At 40.2% G+C, this 14450-nt stretch overlaps 1 protein-coding gene across 4 annotated transcripts in view; it reads right to left on the reverse strand.

Moving 5' to 3' along the window:
- The window catches only part of LOC146504938 (stromal membrane-associated protein 1-like), a 141355-nt gene that overhangs the window by 43624 nt on the left and 83281 nt on the right, over positions 1-14450 (reverse strand). For all 4 annotated transcript variants that reach the window (XM_085182895.1, XM_085182894.1, XM_085182896.1 and 1 more), the window contains one exon: positions 11403-11463. In XM_085182895.1, coding sequence (XP_085039021.1) covers positions 11403-11463 — 61 coding nt within the window. The remainder of the gene's footprint in view (positions 1-11402; positions 11464-14450) is intronic.

The raw sequence follows: 14450 nt of genomic DNA on the forward strand, positions 1-14450 counted from the left end.
CACAAGCCAGATGGATGACAGCTATGGTTTCGGAAAGTTTCGGAAAGCCAAGAAGACAATGTAATCACCACTAAATATGAATCCTCCCATTATCGTGACAGGTTGATCCACTGAAAATACATCACTCACCATTTCTTCAGTCAGAGACTGAAAACTGGTAGCCTAATTGGATTCAAGTCAAACACAACTTTCCAGACATAAAGAACATTGAGTATGACTGTTCTGAACCTGGTATCAAACATTTGACAAATTTATCAAAAATTCAGGATCTGAAAACAAACTATCACGATGAGCACACAGTAAACAAACTTTTATTTTTGGTTCCTCCGTTTGTCACAGGTCTGCTGCATTCATACAAAATGCAGGTTTCCCGAATGCATTCACACTTGTTACAGGACAGCCAAAAATAAGCAAGCACAGATCCTCGATTATCCACCTTCAAAGCTGAACCGCCACAGAACTTCAAGCCTTTGATGCATTTAGATTATATTCTAGCGCAGCGGTCCCCGGGCCTCGGACCGGTACCGGTCTGTGAGTCATTTGGTACCGGGCCGCGAGAGTTGAGGCTCAGGTGTGAAATGTATAGTTTTCAGGGTTTTTATCGGTTTTCAGCATTAGTTTGTTATCGTTTTTATCGTTAACTCGGTTTTCCTGGGTCTTTTCACGTGTGTTATGGATAAATTTTATTTTTTTCGGTACCGGTACTAGTTTTATTTTGTTGTATTTATCCGCGACACCTTAAAGGCCAGTCCGTGAAAATATTGTCGGGCATAAACCGGTCCGTGGCGCAAAAAAGGTTGGGGACCGCTGTTCTAGTTTATCTTGGAGTTTTGTTGAAGACAGTATTATTGCAGAAAAACCATCCAGAATGAGCAGTTCCCATGGTGCTGAAGGGAGAAAAAAAGTACACTATGTACTGCTGTCATTTAACAGACAAGAGGGAGAGAGAGGGAGAGAAAGAGGGAGAGAGAGCATGATAAATAGAAAAGAGGGAGTCAACTGGCTGTGTGTGTGCGTGTGCGTGTGTGTGTGTGTGTGTGTAAGAGAGAGAGCTCGCAGCAGAGGTCATTTATATAACCACAGTGATGAGACATCTATAATTTAGCCCTTTTAAAGTGTGAACAAGTCTGAGCTCTTTTAGCCAGACAGCACAGTACAAGGAAAAGCATTTACTGCAAGAAGGCCAGAAAGACGTGTTCAACATCCTTTTGAAGCCACTTATTAAACCTCATTTTCAAATTAATGCTTTGTGACGTCCCAATATTTAAGCTAGCGATTTTGCCCTTTATGCGTTTTACGATCCTTGCGTGTCATTCATGAGCCTGGCTTTGGCTTTCACTGTTAAATCACTTTCAACTTGCTTTAAAAAAAGAAAAAAGAAAGATGAATTTGCATAAAGAATAACATCGATCATAATTATGATAACTGCTTTATGGTCTGATGAGAGTGACAGATACAAGTCAGACACTGAGGCAGAAGGGAGAAAAATAAAGATGTGACCCTCCTACCAGTCTGAGCCCACTCCTCCATTACCAAAATTTCATTCAGCCATTGCCATGGAAATGAGCTGCAGGGAGAATAGGGCTCATCATCACTGCCATGTCAGGCACTGCGCCCGCCATCCCTTATTATGGGATGGAGCCGCTTCTTGAGAGCACTCTCAACTTCACCATAGAAACAGACCAATAGTTTAGGCAGGGGGTGTGTTTCATAATCACTCGGGACCCCTTTGCTCTCACACACAGTCTCATTCAGCACGGGAGAGCTGTCACATTAAGGTCAGCACCACATGTGGTAAAATATCTGACTTGATTAAGCTTTGAATTTATTTTTAATGAGACATATTTATGACAAAACGCTCTGATGGTTTTACCCCATTAGTCAAAAGACCAGATGACTTTACTTCTTTGCAATTGTTAGTTATTCACCAACATCTTAATGCAGCCATGAAGGCAGAGATATGCAAATTCAACCCACTTTCTTCCTCAAAACACAAGTCCCAACTAGGGCATGAAATTAAGTTTTCCCCACTTCCTTTAAGTGACTCTGGGAGTCCAGAAAAGAGAGCAGGAGCCCGGCTGGTGACCACAGCCATTAGCTGCTGTTAGGAAGAGTCATTACAGAGAGGCAAGAGTGGAAAACGGACATGAAAGGAGCGGCTGCAGTTGTAATGTGTTTGTTAGAAGATAAAGGAAGAGCGAGAAACCACCTCCTCCCATGTCTCCACTGATGTCAAAGGGTGAGGAGAAAATATTTATTACCTGCTGATGCTGGTGTTGTAAAGCAACTTCTCCAAAGAATATTTATCAATGTGCAAAGTGAGGATGTGCTGCAGTCAAAGGACTCAGAGTAACCAGTGCACCACTATCTCTGGGTTCCTATTTTCCCCCAGTCACATTTATGTAATGTGCAAAAGTCTTGAGCCACACCTCAATTTTTTCCATGTTTTCATCCTTGTCGTTTTTAGAAATGCTCTTGAGAAGTAAGCATTCAATAGTCTAAGTTTAAGGTTTTCACCCATTTTCAGTGCAGTGCTTGCACCTATTGATTTTCAGTTGATTGTTGTTTGTTAAGCGATTACAGGCCAACAGTAAATATAATGTGGCAACTGCTCATATTAAACATACAAGCAATCCATGTGAGCTTAAGCACTTCAGACGGCTCTAAACGTTCATTTTATTTTCTACTGTGCCAAAAGTAGGGGATGTCATTAAATAGACCCACATTTCCAACTACATATTTAACATCTTGGACGGCTACTACTATAATATAAACAAGCCACAACTATGAGCCTAGAGCGCTCCCATCTTACTGACTCCATACAGAGCCGAGAATAGTAAAAAAATAAATAAATAAAAATTGGATGAAATGAAAATGAATTTAATAATTCCACTATTGTGTGAAAAAAAGAAAAGAAAAAAGCCCCAAGTTGGTTGGTTTGGGGTTGCATGGCTTACACACCACTGCAATAAATCCTGGTTCCACAAATTTTTACTTTTGTTTTTTGACTGTCAAAAAGATGATCGTGCTGCTTTCTTATTGAGCACACACACACACACACTGTAAGGGTAAAAATAATAGCATATCGGAATAATTAGTAATGTTTTAAATAGCACCATGGACAATAACCACAGTCTGAGGTTGGGGGAATGGACAAATTTATCTAGCATAAGCATGTGCTATAACACCATCATGGTATTATATAATATTACTCATACTATCTTACTCAACCAAGCTACCCCAAGCATAAAACAGATTTAGCTTCACTAAAGTAACATAAAGACACTTGTAATGTTGCAAAGCACCAAACAAATGAGAGAAGCCCTTTAACCACAGGTCCTCAGAGACTGACTGGATGGGTGACTGTATAACAACCACACTCATTTATAGAAATTCTCACTCAGCAATTGTTTCAAGAGTACCAGCTTCTACATTTATGCATTGCATTCATTTACAGCATGAATGCAGATTTTCAACATTAAAGTGGCATCAATGTTTCAATCCTTCACAAAAACAAACCCCTCACTCATCAGACCGTCATCTCAAATCCAGTCTTCATCCTGTTATCTTCTCTCCTTTAAGTACCACTCTTTTGCTTCGCTTGCTAAACATAATGTAAAATGCCTGCACTCTCAAACTCACCAAAAAACTAACTGCTGCACTGTTAGCATCAACACGTATGCAGGCACTTTGCACACATGACAGGGAGGTCAAGTTAGCAAGGCCAGGAAGTGCAAATTTCCCAGAATGCACCTAAAGTTTTTAAGGCAAAAGTGTTGAAGGCTCTTTTAGTCAGTTAAATTTAAAATCACAAAGAAAATATCTGCCGAGCTGAACTTCATCTAAGAAAATGTATATAGAATCACGAATTAAATACACAGTGGAACTTTTACACCTTGTCCACTTCATGCTGTGAACATGAGCACCCATTACATGAGGAGGTTTGACAGTGATTTTGACTGGCCCCTCCTTCTTGCAGGGTCCTGTGGTGTTGCCCCAGCAGCCCAGTCAGACTTTTGAGCTGATGGCGTGTAATGTAATTCTACATACTAATCTGTCAAACAACCTCGGCCCTTGGTTTTATCAATTTCGTTAAATGTCGGAAGCTTTCCATTGAGAGTCTCTTCCATGATCACAAAGCTCTGAATGTCATGCTCTACCCCACAGGTTCAGTGTCACAGTACAATATCATGTTATACTGCCAATGGAAGACAACATACCGTAGGCATAAAAAGATACAATACTCAGAGCGATCATCTCGCCAAACCACAATGACTGGGATTAAGGAAAGATGAAAGAAACATTCCTCACACCACTAAATGACCCCCTCCAGACCAGAGCGTTGATGCACGGCAGGCTAGTCGATGCATTCATGCTGCTGATTGCACACGCAGAGTCTACCATCTGCAACCTCAGCGAAAATGGAAATTCATCAGACCAGACTATATTTTTCCAGTTACCCTAAACCCATCACAGCCTCAGATATATTTTCATGGTTCACAGGAGTGGAACCCATTGTGGTCTTCTGCTGGTGCAACCGATCCACCTTAAGGCTGAATATATTTTTGAGTGTTAGAAGGTTTTTCTGCTGAGCACGGTAGAAAAGGGTAGATATCTAAGTTTGAATAATCTGTCTGTCAACTCCAACCAATCTGGACATTGTGCTCTGATCTTTCACTCTGATCTATCCACTCCTAGTACTGTGATAGTAAAAAGGCCAGAAGAGCAGCATCTTCATGAATCCCCCCAATAAACAAAACAAAAAACAAACGGTAACACAATTGGCTGATGGGTTTCAAAGTGTTTCCACAAATGAAAGCGATGAACAAAAAATTGCAGTCATTATTCAGCTGCTCAACAATAAGACAAAACAAGATATGTATGTCAGATATAGATGGTTACAGCTGGGTAATTGCCAACATGTTAGCTATCACTATGCAATGCAAAGGTTAGTTATACTTCTTTGTTTAGTGCCCTTACAGTGCTAATGGAGATTTGCTGCGTTAATGCGGTTATGGCATTAACGTCATTTTAACGAGATTAACATTGACAGCACTAGTAATTTTGCATTATGCATACTATACTTATATCAAGGATCACTTGGATGATTAAGTGATAACGTTAGCAAACAAGACAACGTTAGTCAGCTGGGTGTAGCTTAGCTACCAGCGACAAATTGTCCTGTTAGCTGATAAAGTAATGGTCAGCTCAGTTACCAGCCTCAGGAGTTTGGATAAAATAGCTAACATTAGATATTAAGTGTTGTTGTCCATTTCCAGGCAAAGGTCCTGTTTGGCCAGATGGATTTACTTAGGTATAACATATAGATATTATTAGATATTAAAAAATAATTATTACTAACTTGCTTGACACCTGTTGCACAATCCTGCTACCTGTGGGTTCAATCAGCACAAAGGTGAATAATCTGCTAGCAGTTTTTAATTTGCCCGTATGATGCACATACACACACAGAACCGAAAACAAAAAGCTGTGCACTTTGCCAAAGACTACCCAGCAAGGCAAAAAGCATCCAAACACTGAAAGCTTCGTATCAGCTCCACATGGCACTGCTGTCTGAGCTACTCTGTCTCCCCATTCCTCCTTCAGCTGAGTTCAGAGTACACTCCAATATTACTGAATATGTAAAAACCACTAAAGCCATTCACTAACAAATTTTATCTCATGTCATATTTGTTTGTTTCGTTGCTTTTACGTGGAGTTTTGTTGTCCTTTGTTGATGTTAGTGATTAGTGGACTCCATTTCTAAGGCAGTGTTCGCCAGCGCTGCTCATTTTTGATGCTGGAAGTAGAAAAGAGGCACTGAGGCGAGACGCACTTGAGCGTGAGGATCACGTCCTTTGAAGTTTTGCAGAAAATATGCCATGACTTTTTTTCACTCCACTAGCTGTTAGACACTTGAGAAGGTCAGGGAATGCCTCATTTTTAAGTTGCCTTACAATGTCTTCGGACAGTAGTTGATAAAATGAATTAGGTAACATTTTCTTAATGTATACAACACACACTAAATAAAAATAAAGAAGAAAAAGGACACTCATCTGATCTCTAACACAGTTTATATACCAAACAGAATCAAACTGAACTGACAAAAACAGACACATAAACCAAAGGAGGTTCTTTGAAGGTTGCAGAGTAATGTAACCAGAGACATAGAGGGACGGATAAACACAAGAGGCGGGGGGATGCTGAAGGCACACAGCCACATGTTTGACTTATTGATTATGTGTGAAATCTCATCCACTCTACATGGCTGTAAGGTGTGCAGCATTAGTTATTTATAGCAGGGTGACTACTCTCACGTTTCCACACTGCCGTCGGGAAATTTTCTGATCAATGCCATTTTCACCGACTCTCTTTCTGGCAGTGCAGCTTACCCTCACCTCGGTTCGACATAATATGGTCCGAGATCGGGGAAACACAGGGTGATTGCACATTACAAATTTATGGGGAAAACCCTAAAGCGACCTGGGCTGCCTCTTCTGCCTTGTTGCTGTTTAGGATTAAGGTCAACAAGCATGGAGCAAAAAGTCTGGCGGTTAATGGGCCAAGATGCACACTGTCTACCCAAAATGTCACAGGTTTGAATCCAGCTTGTGACCTTTTTTGAATGTCATATCCTCGATGCATTCAATCTTTCTGGCCATTGTGCTGTTGTGTTTGTCAGCATAGCACACATGTCATTAAAATGCTTTCATGCTGGATATACACAATACCTCTCAACCACCTTGAAGCTGCAAGTCTGAGTATTTCCAGAGAGAATGTGGTGCATTTGAGCACATGATCTGGTAGCAAATTATATCAGATATAAGTTCTGATATAGGTCAGGAGATTTGGAGGCGTTTTATATTAGTTCCTGGGTGATTTGCCGAGTGGAAGCTGGACGGGGCAACTGGAGTGAATTAAAGGGCACCAAATCCCATGTTCTAATATATAGCCGTAATAGATGTGGAATCTGTAAAGGCAGAAACAAGTCAGTTGTCTGGATTTTGCCTGGCAGTTTTACCCACAGGCTTTGGCATAGAGCATTTGGGTCAAGAAATAGTATCAATCAAAAAAACTGCAGGACCCAACACAGTAAAGCAGATAGCAGTAAAGGTGGGTAAACGGACTCAATTAAATAAGTAAAATGTGAGTTTTTGAGAAGGGAACATTGGACTTTTTATAATAGCTATAGCTCATACTTGCTTTAAAAGTAGACTTTGAACAATATTTTAGGTTTATATATTTAATGTAATTTTATTTATAGTGCACCAAAATACAACAGCCAGGAGCCTCAAGGCGCTTTTTATTGTAAAGTAAAGAACCTACAATAATACAGAGAAAAAAACAATCAAAACTGCCTCTAGGAGCAAGCACTTCTGCAACAGTGGGAAGGAAAAATGCCCTTTCAACAGGAAGAAACCTCCAGCAGAACCAGGGTCTGAGAGTGACATAGTCTGGAAGACAGGCAGAATACTAACTAATGATTAAGTGTTGTGTAAGCACAGAGTGAAAAGAGGTGAGTGAAGAAGAAGCACTGAGTACATGATGGGAAGCCCCCAGCAGTCTTGGCTTATTGCAGCATAACTAAGAGAGGACTGAAGGTCACCTGATCCAGACCTAACTATAAGCTTTATAAAAAAAGAAAGAAATATATGAGGATTACTTGCACATATGCTGATCTTGTTATCAAAACTGCTCAGAAAGTAAGTAAAGTAAGGAAAAGCAGAAAAGTCTTCCTTCCTAAGTCTAAGGTGAGCCCAAAAAAGCAAAGTAAGATTTTTCCCCAGAATTATCTTGTAATCCTCCAGAAACTGGTCCAAAAACCCATGCAGTGAACTACTGAACCTGACAACTATACTTCAGTTTTTTGAGAATACCACAGTTTATGAAATGTTATCCCCACATCCATTCATCCATCCACCCATTTTTTGACACTTATCTGGATTTGGGTCACGGAGACAACAGTCCAAGCTAAGAAACCCAGACTTTCTTTACCTCAGTCACCTCCTGCAGCTCATCCGGGAGGACACAGAAACGTTCCCAAGCCAGCTGACAGATATAATCTCTCTATTGAGTCCTGGGTCAGCCCTAGGGCATCCTCCCAGTAGGACATGCTAGGAATACCTAGGAGACATCAAGGAGGCATCCTAGTCAAGTGCCTGAACCACCTCAACTGGCTCCTTTCGATGTGGAGGACCTGCGGCTCTACTCCGAGCCCCTCTCAAATGACCGAGCTCCTCACCCCATCTATAAACTCATTTCAACCGCTTGTCTCTGCGACCTCATTCTGTCTGTCACTACCCAGAGTTTCTGACCACCCAATCCATCACTCGATCTCATCGTCCACTCTCCCCTCACTTGTGAACAAGACCCAGAGATACTCAAACTCCTCCACTTGGGGCAGCAACTCATCCCTCACCCAGAGTGGGCCCTCCAGCCTTTTCACCACCACAGTGGAGTCATATCAGCCCTTGAACGTCTGACATGAGTGCTGACTTTCAAGGGCTTTAATGAAAGCATTAGGAATTACATCCACTGTTATACATACTTCCCCATTTTCAGAGGCTAAACCATAAATGGACCGAATAATATAATTTTAAATATAAAGACTCTTTGTAATATACGGATGAAGATCTTTTGTAGTCAATGACTGCCTAAAGTCTAGAACCCAAGGACATCACCACCAAACCACCAGCAGAGACACAAAGCAAAGCAATGAAACACAAGCAGACAGTTGCTGAACTAAAAACACAACCACAATTTCTCTGAGACAGATCTCAAAGCGAAGGATCTGTAAAGATTATATCACAAAATACCAACAACACAGAAGTTTTACTTGCAATGAATTACTTCCACTGTACTGATACCACTATACTAACCAGGCTAACAGCATATTATAAGTCGTAAACACTTATGTACACACTACATCATATTTTTTTCTTTGTTTTAACAAATTTGTAAGAATTTCATGCAAACACTTCTGAACTTTTTCACTATTGGGTATTGTGAAAAAGAAATATAATCCATTTTGGAAGACGTCTGTGGAACAACTGGAGCGCTGTGAATACTTTTTGGATACGCTGTGAGTCCACTTGTACATTTCAGTGCATCTCGGATGTTCACTTCTAGTCTGGAAAGTGGTTATTTGCTTCCATTAGGAGCTCCTGAGTGTTCTTCTTGTAGTTTACTTTTTTCAGCCAGGACTTCACATCCTTATTCTTCTGTGACTGTGAAACCTTTAAAGCCCTTGAACATTTTTTAATGTTATGGCCTAAAATGTAACAGTCCAAAAATGTGTCTATATTATCCCCCTTCTAAATTCAAACTATAGCTTTGTGGCTTTTACATGTTGTTGTTGAGTGCTTTATATAAAACCTTCCCAGTTGCTAAACATTACTGGAATATCACAACTTCCCTGGTCTTTAAAACATGTGTAAATATAGTAGCTATATAGTATCTAATATTTTTAACATTTACTTGTTTTACTTGTTAAATCATAACTGGCTTTTTTTGTTAACACTTGTATCATTTGTGAATTTATTATTTTCTCTGTTGGTTTTATACTACATCACATGTGTTAGTAGATAGCATTAAAGTCAGACCGATTGTTTGTCAGACTCCGAGCGCTTTAGAGTCGATACGTGTTTGTTGTTTGCCAATATCAGGGCTTAAAGCAAGGACAAATTCTGTGCCCCAAATATATTTTGGACATGAATTGAAACTGCTTGTGATTAGACAACAAACAAAACACCAATGGAAGAGACATGTAGAGGAGTTCCAGAATCAGTTTTCTGTCTGTTGCTAAATGTTTATGCTTCAATTTGTATGTTTTCTGCATCAGCAGATAGTGGAAATGTCTCTATTTACATAAAAGAAAGAGAAAGTGAAGCAGAATGCAGGAAGGATGAGACAAATATTTATTTTTCTGTAGGACACATTTTCTCATGATACAATCTCAGCTGAGCCAACACATCGCTTATTTGAACAAGTTTAATCATGCGCGTGTGGCCTTTATGTCATAGTAAATTGATTTTTTTTCAATAATTTATCCACTTCTGGACTTCAGCGAGATTTCTGTTCATGTCCAAAACTTTAGACATCTCTGTGTTTGCCATAATTTTGAAGAGTCTTCATTGCGTGACTAAGAATGAGAGAAATCTTGAAGGACATGCGAGGGACTTAAGATTAGTTAGACACCAAGCAACAAAACTTATGTGGGACTCAGACATCAAATATTGTAATGTTGTATCTGCTGATCCTTCTGCCATCTCTCTCTTCCATGGTTATGAATCTGCATGTAAAAGGGGAAGGGATGCTGCACCACTCAGGGCAACATGTCCCCACATCTTCGATGTATTTCTGTATAAGATGCTAAACTGGTAACACAAGCACAATGAATCATGGCCATCCCAGAAACACAATGTGATCGTTGCCAAATGTAAATCCTCGCATTTACATTACATGAAAGGACCGTCCACAGAAAATGCATCACTCGCTGGTTCCTCAGTCTGATACAATTAGGCTGCCGGATTTCAAGTCAAACACAACTTTCAAAGCTTCAAAGAAGCTTTACTCTTTGATGCTTGTCTTTGACGCGTGTGGTTTCTTAACAGCAATATGCAATGTAATGAGTCTACTGATGTGAAACAATCGACTAAGTAGCCCATTAGATCACGATGATGATGTGAAAACAAAGAGAAGATCCCTGTTTCAGTGCATTTTTTTCAAATTACTGCAAACTTTTTTACACCACAACATACAGTTTTTTTCAAAAATCTTTTTTTTTTTTTTCAAATGAAATGTGGTTCCAGGCTAGATTCACACATATACGAGCAGATGTTTTCTATGGGAGAGTTAAAAAAAGAGAAGCAAGAATATTTACCACAGGCATAATTATACATAGTCATATATTGTCCTATAATGATCTAAAACACCAGAACTCTCGAGAATTTTAACCCCTGTATTCAGCTGAGGATATCTATTTCCTGTGGTTACCACTCACATCACAAAATATCCAGTAAAACCTGCTTCATTTTACTTTGTCTTACATGCTTGATATCTGCATCGGGTACATCAGTGTGTAGACTGTTCGATGGTTTTACCTGTAGGCTTACGTGGCTGAAGTCACTGATAGTATACCATCTGGCTGTTAATGCACTAAGTCATCAAAATGTAATGAAAGCCCTCTCTGCATGATCCAAATAAAGCCTGACGGCATGAAACCTCCCTCTGATAACGTCAGACATTACTTAACCTCCAATCATTGCTATATCAATCAAAAAATATTATAACATCTTCCAACTTAAGTGGTTTAACAAACATGTCAGAGGCATTAGGCAGACATTTAAATACAGTTTGACAAGTCAGCATATAGCCTAAGGTTTATTATCCTGTAAGCTTACCCAGACCCAGCAGGTCCACGGCTGGCTCTGTGCCTTTCTTAGGACTGCCTCTGTACTCTGCCTGTTGAGGAGAACAAAGAGAAAAGAGAAATATATATATAATAATGATATAAAATATAATATTTGATTTGTTCAAGCAGGGTATTTGATCAAAATTATAACATTACTAGACTGTAGATGGTAATTACAATAGAGACTAGACCTTTTACCATTCTGTATAACAATCCAATATTGATCCTTATTAAAAATACTAGATTGGATCATCAATGAGAGCAACTGGCCCTAAGATGAGTAATCTCCTTTTAATGCAGCTATAGTCTGCAAACCTTTTCTACTGCAAATTTGTCAGGATGAATTTTAGTTAATCATATCCTCATTATATGGGCCATCGAGTACATTCTGTGACTTCCACAGCAGAACCAAGAAGTTGGCATTTTGACTCACCCTACTAACATACCCATACCTAATTCTATTACATTTGATTTCAGTGGAGAGTTGATTTAATCTATGGATCCTGAGGCAATTTTGACTGCTACGATACTACATGAAGTGTTTGATGCTTTAATGCCTTACTAGCCTGCATATATGCACGGGGTGATGTGATGTACGTTCCTGCTGGCAGGATCAGTTGCTAAATGTGTTTCACAAAGTGAAGCAGTGAATCAGCAAAAGAAAGGAATTAATCCCAACTTTAGAGAATAAGGTTTGTGGTGCAGCTCAATATGTATTATATTGAGATATGTTTTAGGAATTTATCCTACAATCACTGAACTTAATTGGAGAGAAACTGTCATGGTCCGGGTGAGTGCGGGGTTTTTCCACTCTGGAGTCTCTGCCTGAAGGTGGAGCACAGCAATCAGCTTTCACACCTGATTCCAATCAAGTCACCAGTATATAAGGCCAGCGCTCACAACAGACCTCTGCCAGATCTACTGCTAACTCACGTTAGTGCTAGGCCGCCAAGCCCTTGTGAGAGCCTCTTAACAATTGCATTTCTCCTCACCGTGTTTTCTTTGTCATAGGACCCACCTGGCCGTCACGCTTCACAAGCTGAACTACACACATCTCCGCCTGGACGCTGGTTCTCTGTCATCTGGTTGCTTCCTTATCATCATAAGACTCCACCTGCCTGCCTCCCTGCCAGGTCCCTTGCTCCAAGTATATTCTGGACCCTCTCTGGACACTCCTCACCCGGACCCCCTTGGACACCCCCTCCTCGCATGACACTTTCACCTGCAACACGTAAGCCCAAACCACCACAGTCTAATCCTTCGGCTACGATTCACTAGTCTGCCACAGACTGCCTGTCTCTTCTCATTATAGTGACGGTGTACCTCCACCCAAGCCGCTGCCCCTTTTTCCATTCCCAGGATCCGTCTTGCACCTTGTCATAGCACTCAGTCAGAGTTTCATGTTCATAGTTTGGCCTCATAGTTCTCAGTTCATAGCTCCCACAGTTCATAGCATTCATAGTTTCCTGCTTTGTAATTTAACTAGGCACTGTAAATAAAGCACTGTGTTCACGCCCGTTTTGCCTCCCTCTGTGTCTGCATTTGAGTCCACACCCACAGCCTGGCCCTCTCGGCCATAACAGAAACAACTGTCAGAACGCATTTTCCTACAGAATTACTTGGTATCTGTGGCAGCAGAGTCAGGTTTTGGTTTAGACAGATGTTAAATATTCAGAAACTAGAGGATGTTACCTTTCAAACAATGTCCTAAAAATTTCCTTTAAAAGCCTTCAATTCATCCAAAATGCTCTAGAGTGTACTGACAGATACTAGAAAGAAATTACATATTTCCCCGATATTGGCTTCTCTTCATCGGCTCCCTGTGAAATCCAGAATCAAATTTAAAATCATTCTCCTCATATATAAGGTCTTAAATAATTAGCCCCCATCTTATCTTACATACCATTGTACTGTATCACCCCAATAGAGCACTTTGCTCTCAGTCTGCTGGCTTACTTGTAGGGGTACTTAAAAGTAGAATGGCAGGCAGCGTAAGTAAGTATTCTAGTGTCATGCGAGGCCATCTTTCCGACTTCTAAAGCCTGGCCAAAGTTGGGTCATTGTAAACAGGACAAAGATCCCAGGCATGATTGGGGTGATACAGTACAATGGTATGTCAGTCATCCAAGTAAGGAAATTCCAATATGGAGACTGAGGGAGTGACTTGAATGAGAGACAAAAATGTTTCTCCCACTAAAGAATCAACATTCTGGAATACAAAGGAAGATTCTTGGCACCAAGGCTCAGGAAATACAGGTTATACACTATCTGAAAGGCTCTTGGTCCAATCCCTGGCTGCTCCAGTGTGTATGCCAAAGTGCCCTTGGGTAACATACTGAACCCCAAGTTGCTCTCTGATGCGCACATCAGAGTATGAGTGGGTGAATGTTAGATAGACAGCAATTGGACGTAGAAGAAAGTGCTGGTATGAATAGGCGTCAATGGGTGAATGAGGGATGCTGTATAAAGCACTTTGAGTAGTCGAGTAGAATAGAAAAGCACTGTGTAAGAACCAGACCAATTACAATTATCTCCCACAGCAGCAATTCTACAACAAAAGAATCAAGGTGTTGGAAAGTCTAAGCCAGGGGTCTTAAACTCCAGTCCTCGAGGCCCGGTATCCTGAAACCTTTCCATGTGTCCCTGTTGCAACACCTGAATAAAATTAGTAGGTCCTTAGCAAAAGTATAGAACTTGACTGCATGCTAAAGTGGCAACCCCTAACCCTACTCAAGTAAATTTAAGTAAATGTAAGTGTTTGGAAAAATGTACTTCTTAAAGTACTTTTATTACACCATGTTCATTCACTCATGAGCTGCTGTAACATGAATCAAATGGCTAAACTGCCACTTCAGCACGCAGTCAAGTTCTATCTAAGCTATATAATTATGGGCTGTTATTAGATTTTCATGCTCGTTTCTGCATTCTGGCTTAGTTTTTGTTAAATCAATAACAACAGCGTAACATGTTATATGTTGTTCATTTCAGGTTTTATTCGCTTAATTTTAAGAGCTTGTAAAAAACGAGATATTTGTTA

Source organism: Neolamprologus multifasciatus, chromosome 13 (assembly GCF_963576455.1).
Source record: "Neolamprologus multifasciatus chromosome 13, fNeoMul1.2, whole genome shotgun sequence".
In the NCBI taxonomy this organism is placed as follows: domain Eukaryota; kingdom Metazoa; phylum Chordata; class Actinopteri; order Cichliformes; family Cichlidae; genus Neolamprologus; species Neolamprologus multifasciatus.